Consider the following 7408-nt stretch of genomic DNA (forward strand, 5'->3'; position numbering starts at 1 on the left):
TCCCAACCTCTTCCTCTCCATTCTCAGGATCGTCCTTATCCCTTTTTCTTTTTCTTCAAGGCCTGGGGAGACTCAGTTACACAGTCAAGGTCAGGATGAGACCTCAGGAGGCTCAGGTCCCCTGGTACTGGACCAAGATCAGGGGCAGCAACCTGATCTTCTGCCCTTACCTCAAACTCCTCCCAGAATCCCTGCTTGGCCTTCTCACTCTGGTCTGCCATCTTGTTGAGCTCTCGGACACGGTTCTCGATGTTGGCAGCATTTATCCTGGTGGCATTGAATGGCTGGCGAGAAGAGTGGGGTCAGCATCAGCTTGGCCAGCCCTGTCCCTCCCCTGGCCCTAGACCTTCCAATCCTCTCCCTCATCTTCTCCCCCACCACTGGGTATACGGGGGCTATTGTAAAGGCTCTCTCAGAGAAACTTCGATATTTTCTGTTTAATTACAACAGGTCTAGACTTCCAGTCTCCCTTGGCCCCTCTGGACTATCCTTCACATGGCAGCCAACAAATATTCCTAAAAGCACAGGTCTGACCACCTCACTCAACCACTCCAGAGTGTTTGGTGGCTCCCCATTGCCTCTGTGACCAAAAGCAAACTGCTCAATCCTGATGCTTAAAGCCCTCCACAAGCTGGTCACCACCCACCTTCCCAGATTCATTTCATATGGCTCCCTTTAACACACTCTAGGTTGCAGACAAACAGACCTACTGGCTGTTCCTTTAATTCAATGTGCCCCCCCTTTTTTTTGCATTTTGGAGGGGCAGTTGGGGTTAAGTGATTTGCCCAAGGTCACATGGCTAGTTTTTGTGTTAAGTGTCTGAGGCTGGATTTGAACTCAGGTCCTCCTGACTCCAGGACCGGTGCTCTATTCACTGCCCCACCTAGCCGCCCCTCAGAGTGCCAATTCTTAACCTAGATCCTCCTCTCTACTTCTGAGAAGTCCTCGATTCCTTCAGGGCTCAAGTGTCACCTCCTATAGGAAGCCTTCCCGGATTCCCCCCAATCCTTAGTATTCTCTCCCTCCTCAGATCACCTTATATTTATCTATCCACACGTTGTATCCCATCAGGAGAATGTGAGCTTCTTGAGGGCAGGCCATGTTCCTTTAATTCAATGTGCCCCACCTTTTTTTTGCATTTTGGAGGGGCAGTTGGGGTTAAGTGATTTGCCCAAGGTCACATGGCTAGTTTTTGTGTTAAGTGTCTGAGGCTGATTTGAACTCAGGTCCTCCTGACTCCAGGACCGGTGCTCTATTCACTGCCCCACCTAGCCGCCCCTCAGCGTGCCAATTCTTAACCTAGATCCTCCTCTCTTCTTCTGAGAAGTCCTCGATTCCTTCAGGGCTCAAGTGTCACCTCCTATAGGAAGCCTTCCCGGATTCTCCCCAATCCTTAGTATTCTCTCCCTCCTCAGATCACCTTATATTTATTTATCTATCCACACGTTGTATCCCATCAGGAGAATGTGAGCTTCTTGAGGGCAGGCCATGTTCCTTTTCTGTCTTTCTATCCCTAGCTCCCAGCACAATGCCTGATACATAGTAGCCACAGAGTCAAATGAAATAAGTAGCTTGTTAAATCACATGACATTGATTATGACTATTCTACCAATCCTGTGGCTTGACCATCCAAGCTTCCCAGGACATTCTGACTCTCTCCCAAGAGTTTCTTTTTATTAGAATGTAAGCACTTTGAGGGCAGGGGATGATTGGGTTTTGTTTTGTATCTCCAATGCCCAGCATACAGTAGGTGTTTAATAAACATTTGATCGCCACAGCTCCAACACCTTTGAATCCCAGAAGCTCTGAGTTGGAAGGAACCACAGAGGTTAACTACTCTACTCCATACCAGAAAGAGAAACTACCATCACCACCCCCTCAACTGCCAACATCCCCAGCACATGGTTACCCAGGCCCTATGCAGAGCTCTCAAACCAGATGGAGCCTGCTGTCTCCCCAGGAAGCCCACTGCACTCTGGGAACAGCTCTCATCACTGACATCCAGCCTGTATCCCCCTCTCTGGAGTTTCCCCCCACGGCTCCTACTCTGCCTGCTGAGGCCAAGCAGAATGGGGTTAATCCACCTTTTACATGATAGAAAAGGCTGGATGGCCACTCAGTAGGTATGTTGGAGTGGAGATGAATAGGTTAGATTAGATGACCTCAGAGGTCCCTGCCACGCTAACGTTCTGAGATTCTGAGACAGCCAAATACTCTACTGTTGTTCAGTCATTGCTGAGTGCTGGCCAAATCTTTATGACCCTGTTTGGGGTTTTCTTAGCAAAGCTACTGGAGTAGTTTGCCACTTCCTTCTTCAGCTCATTTTACAGATGAGGAAACTGAGGCAGACAGGTGAAGTGACTTGCCCAGGGTCACCCAGCTAGGAAGTGTCTGAGGCAGGATTTGAACTCAGGTTTCCCCTACTCCAAGCCTGGTACTCTATCCATTGTGCCACCTAGCTGCTGCAGCCAAATACCAGAACAATTCTCCCCCTTCCTCCCAAGTAAGATTTTTTCTTCTCCAGGCTAAATACAGGGACCATACATCTTGGAGCTAGAAAGAACCTCGGGGGTCACCTTATCCAACCCTTCATTGTGAGGCCCAGAATCCTCGGCTCCTTGCTCTAGGGGCCTTTCCTCATCCTGGCTGTGGAAGGTCAGATCCCCTACTGTTGGATGGGGGAGGTGACCTCTGAGCCTCGAAGGTCCTCAGGCTTGCAGGGACTAGCGGTACCTGTTTGAGGTGCACGACGGCCCCCGATTTCTCCACCATGGGGTTCTTCTTATAGTGTTCCACAAGGTCCGTCAGGGTGTCAAATCGCTCCCCGCCACCCACATCATACTTGCCATCAGCCTAGGGAAGAGGTGTGTGAATTGGAGCCCCCGGTGCCCTTCCCCTCCCACTTCCCCTGCCCCACCACAGCCAGTGGCCACACCTGGAAGCGAATCATGACGTGGGTGACCCGGGGCCGGCGGTCACCGCCATCTAGCTTGTCCAGCTCCTGGGTGAGGACGGACAGCACGAAGTCTCCGGGCTTGCTCTGACTTTCACGTACTAAGAAGCTTCCTGGTTTGCCCTTCTCTGTCAACAGTTTCTCAGCCTCCTTTCCAAAGAGATGTCCATGGTACCACCTGGCAGGGGATGGAAAGGGTGGGACAGGTGAGGGTTCTGTTCAGCCCAGGAGAATGATGGGATTCACCTGGGCCAAGTCAGGGCAAGGGCTACACCCAGACAGATATGCCAAGATCCAGGGTTAATCTGGGAGTCTTCCCAAGGCAAGACTCAGATCTCCTCCTCATGACTGAAATCACAGAATTCGAAGAGTTGGGTGGGACTTCAGTAGTCCCCTTGTTCAACCCATGCCCACAAAGGAATCCCTTCTCTAAAATCCTCCACCAATGATCATCCAGTCTTTGCTTGAAGACCTCCAAGGAAGGAGAGCTTGCCACCTCTAAAGGCAGACTACTCACTTTGGGACAACTCGAATGGCCAAGGAGGTTTTCCCTGACCTCAGACCCAAATCCCTTTTGGACCCTTCCCCCCACTGCTTCCAGCCCCTCAGGGGCCACATGGAAGTAGATTCTTCCACATGCTCAGACCCAGCTACAACATTCTCCCCCAAGCATTCTCATCCAAGGCTGGACAGAGAACAAATTCATCCAATGCAGAGTGTCTCACCAGCCCCAGACCCGGCTTTGTACCCATCTACCTCAGACATCTTGCCATTTGGCCTACTGATGCATTCATAACCACCCCCTCCATTGGTATTCCAGTAATCAAATCAACTCGACCATCTACTCTGGAAAGGGCTTGGCAGCCAACTGCTCTAGGAAGCAATTCACCATCTCCGGGACTCCCCCAGAGCAGACCTCCCTTCCCTGGCTACCCCTCTCCTCTACAGATTGACTCATCTTATTAATGATGACAAGTCCCTTGGAGGAAGGACTATCTCCCCTTTTCTATTTCATAGAACCATAAGTAAGGGCTAGAAGGGGGCTCAGAGGCCATCTTGTTTTACAGATGAGGAAAGTGAGGTCCAGAATGGTTAAATGATTTGTCTACGGTCATACAGATGGCAAGTGTCAGAAGTGGAATTGAAACCCAGACCCACTCTGGACTGGTGGCCTTATATTCCCCAGGCTTATCACAGGGCCTGGAATACAATGCTTTTTCATTCATCTGTCAAAGTCCTCCACCAAGGTGGCCACCCTCCTTCACACACTCTCCAGCTTCTCAATGTCTTTCCTTTTCTTTATAAATTCTTTTTTGTTTTTGGTGGGGGGAAGAGAAAATTAGGATTAAATTACTTAACCAGGATCACACAGTTAGTGAGTGTCTGAGGCCAAATTTGAACTCACATCTTCCTAACTCCAGGATCACTGTTCTATCCACTGGGTCACCTATCTGCCTCCTCAATGTCTTTTCTAGACTGTGGCTTCCAGAACTGAACCCACGGGGTCTGACCAGAGCAGAGGACCACAGGACAATGTCACATGCTTATTGCTGGAAGCTCTACACGTGCCTCCCCCCCTCCCCCCAGCAACAGACACAGGAGGCCTGGCAATGTTTATGCATCAGAGGACCCAAGTTCAAATCCTGCCCTCTTCCCTTCTAAACCTAGAATGCTGCCCTCCTCCTCTCTTCCTCCTAATCTGCCTCGGGGCTTCCTTCAAGTCCCAGCTCAAATCCCACCTTCTCCAGGAAGTCTTTCCCAATCCCCCTTAATTCTAGCACCCTCCTCTGCTGATAATTTCCCATTCAGCCAGTCCATAGCCTGTAGTTCTTTGCATGTTGTCTCCCAATTAGATTATGAGCTCCCTGAGGGCAGGGACTATCGTTTGCCTTTTTTTTTTTGATCCCTAGAAATCAGCACAGCCTGGCACATAGAAGATGCTTAATAAATGTTTACTGACTGGCTAGCTGTGTGACCTTGGACAAGTCACTTGTAGGCAGGTACTGTCTTTTCATATTCCATAGGATCAGAAAATAAGAGCCTAACTTTCTAATTTTCCTTATCTGAAAAATAAGGGAGTTCAACTAGATGGTTTCTGAGCTCTCCATCTATGAGCCAATGATCTCATGTAGTTGGGTTTCTGGGGGTGGGAGGGGGAACACCGACATATTGTAGGGTGGTCAACTTGCCTGCAAGCCCCTCATTGACCACTAGGTGGCGGCCTCTCCTTATTCTGCAGAAATGGGGCAGAACTGGGATGGGGAGAGTGGTTAGGAAAGTCTCTCTGCGGCTTCTCTAGGAGGGACACAGTTTGTCCCCAGCACAGACAGCCTCTGCTGTGCAGCACTCCTCCCCATGCTGCCCAGCCCCTTCAGCCTGTGCCATCCTGTGTCTCTTGGCTCCTTATCCCCACCCCCAAAGACTGCTCAGAAACCCAGACCTGGGACTTCCTCAAAGTCACACACTCAATAATTATGATTTGGTGATAATAGTAATAATAGCTCACACTCATAAAGACACAGGAACCTGACATATCATCTCATCTCCTCCTGACAGCCCTGTGAAGCAGGCATTATTACTATCATCCCTGTTTTACAGGTGGGGAAACTGAGGCTCCAGAAAGCTAAGCAGCTTTTGTCCCAGTTCCCAGTTACTAAGTGTGGCTGCGAGGGAGAGTAATACACAAGTCTTCCTGCCTCCTGAGTCTGGCCATCTCTCTGCTGTGCCCACAGCCCACACAGCCAGGCACTGTCTGAGCCAGGCCTTCTGACTCCAAGCCCGTCACCCCCAGCCCTCCTGCTACATGGACAGAGCTCCAGTTTCTTTCCTTTGGTTCTGGCTCAGAGGGGCTCACAGAGGCCTTCTGGTCTATCTCAGGACAGACTGTGCTGGGTTTCAGGAATAGTGAGGAGTCCAGCTTGGCTGGAACACAGAGTGTATGAAGAGGGTAATGAGAACTAAGTCTGGAAAGGTTGGCCAGGACCAGACTGCTTCCCTTGAAGGCTGTGGGCCAGAAGATGATTCTAGCAGCTGTGCAGATGAGTTGGGGTAGGGAAAGAGAGAGAGAGACCACAGGCAGGGAAACCAAAGTGGAGGAAAAGGGGAGAGGGGCTGAGGGGCCGAGCTGGGGCACTGGTCATATGAGTGGTGAGAAGGTTGGTGCCAGAGATATCAGCAGGGTATGCATGACAGGAATGATAATTGATTGACTGCAAGAGGGTTGGGGAGAGGAAAGAACCAGGAACAGTAGGCAGTGAGCTCATGGAGACAGGCAAGTGTGAATATCAGTGGAGAAGATGAGTCCTGTTTGGGACACCCTGAGTAGGTAGGCCATGCAGGTAGAGATGCCCAGTGGGCAGTCTGTGATGCCAGAATAGAGCTCAGAAATGCCTTAGAGTTGGGGGTCATCTGTGTCAAGATAATAATTAAACCACAGAAATGGCTAAAATAATCAAGAGAGGTTAAGGAGGGAAAAAAAAGAGAAGTGGGCCCAGGACATAACCTTGGGAGACACCCACAGATAAGGGCCAGACACAGACAAGGCATCCGGCCTGAAAAGCTGCACACGGTCAGATGGGAAAGAGAACCAGGAAACCAGATCCTCACAAAAGCCAATGAGAGCAAGAGGATCCAGGAGAAAGGTGGCCCAGTGTCAAAAGTGGCCGAGGAACCACTGGATGAAGGCTGAGAAAAGAGTATGGGATTTGGGGTCAACATTGCTGGCAATGTTGCAGAGAACAGTTCAATTGAGTGAGTGGTCGGGACAGAAGCCCGAGGTGCTTCCAAGGGGCTGAGGAAGGAGAGAAAATGGAGGAAATCAATCAGCTTTTTCCAATTTGGCTGAGAGTCAGAGGAGCAATATAGGAAGGGGGATTGAGGAGATGGTGGAGGGATTTGGTGGGGATTTGTTATTGTTTTAAGGAAGGAGGAGATCTGGGCATATTTGTAAGCAGCAGGGAAGGAGCCAGTAGATAAGGAGAGATTAGAGATGAAAGACAGGGGAGCCAATGAGGAGGTAAACTGCCAAAGGATGCAGAATGGGACTAGGTGGAGGGAACAAGGAAAGGGGATGGTCCTGGCAAGGAGAAGCCCACAGTCAGAGACGGCCAAGGAAGACAGAGTGGTAGATGACGTAGAGAGTTTGGAGAAACAATTGGGGAGAAAAGGAAAGCCACAAGGGATGAGCTTTATTTTCTCAGTAAAGTTAAGAGGCAAAGCCCTCTCTTTACTACAGAGAAGAGTTGAGGTAAGAAGCTTGAGAAGATAAGAGAAGGTTTGGGACAGCTACTATTTTGAGGAGAGAGGGGGGAGGGGGGAAAGAAAGAGAGAGAGAGACACAGAGAGAGAGAGAGAGCAGGAGAGAGAGAGACAGAGAGAACAGGAGAGACAGACACAGAGAGAGACAGACACACAGAGAGAGAGAGACAGAGAGAGCAGGAGAGACAGACACAGAGA

The 7408-nt window shown here is 50.1% G+C and overlaps 1 protein-coding gene across 3 annotated transcripts in view; it reads right to left on the bottom strand.

Annotated features, from left to right (window-relative positions):
- Positions 1-7408, bottom strand: part of LOC138154429 (tyrosine-protein phosphatase non-receptor type 11-like) — a 39226-nt gene that overhangs the window by 7631 nt on the left and 24187 nt on the right. For all 3 annotated transcript variants that reach the window (XM_069079189.1, XM_069079191.1, XM_069079192.1), the window contains 3 exons: positions 2936-3131; positions 2734-2853; positions 171-284 (listed from right to left, as the gene is read on the bottom strand). In XM_069079189.1, coding sequence (XP_068935290.1) covers positions 171-284; positions 2734-2853; positions 2936-3131 — 430 coding nt within the window. The remainder of the gene's footprint in view (positions 1-170; positions 285-2733; positions 2854-2935; positions 3132-7408) is intronic.

The sequence above is a fragment of the Petaurus breviceps genome, unplaced genomic scaffold (assembly GCF_028583685.1).
Source record: "Petaurus breviceps papuanus isolate PSGF00001 unplaced genomic scaffold, PetGlider_PUasm1.0 91041, whole genome shotgun sequence".
Classification (NCBI taxonomy): Eukaryota; Metazoa; Chordata; class Mammalia; order Diprotodontia; family Petauridae; genus Petaurus; species Petaurus breviceps.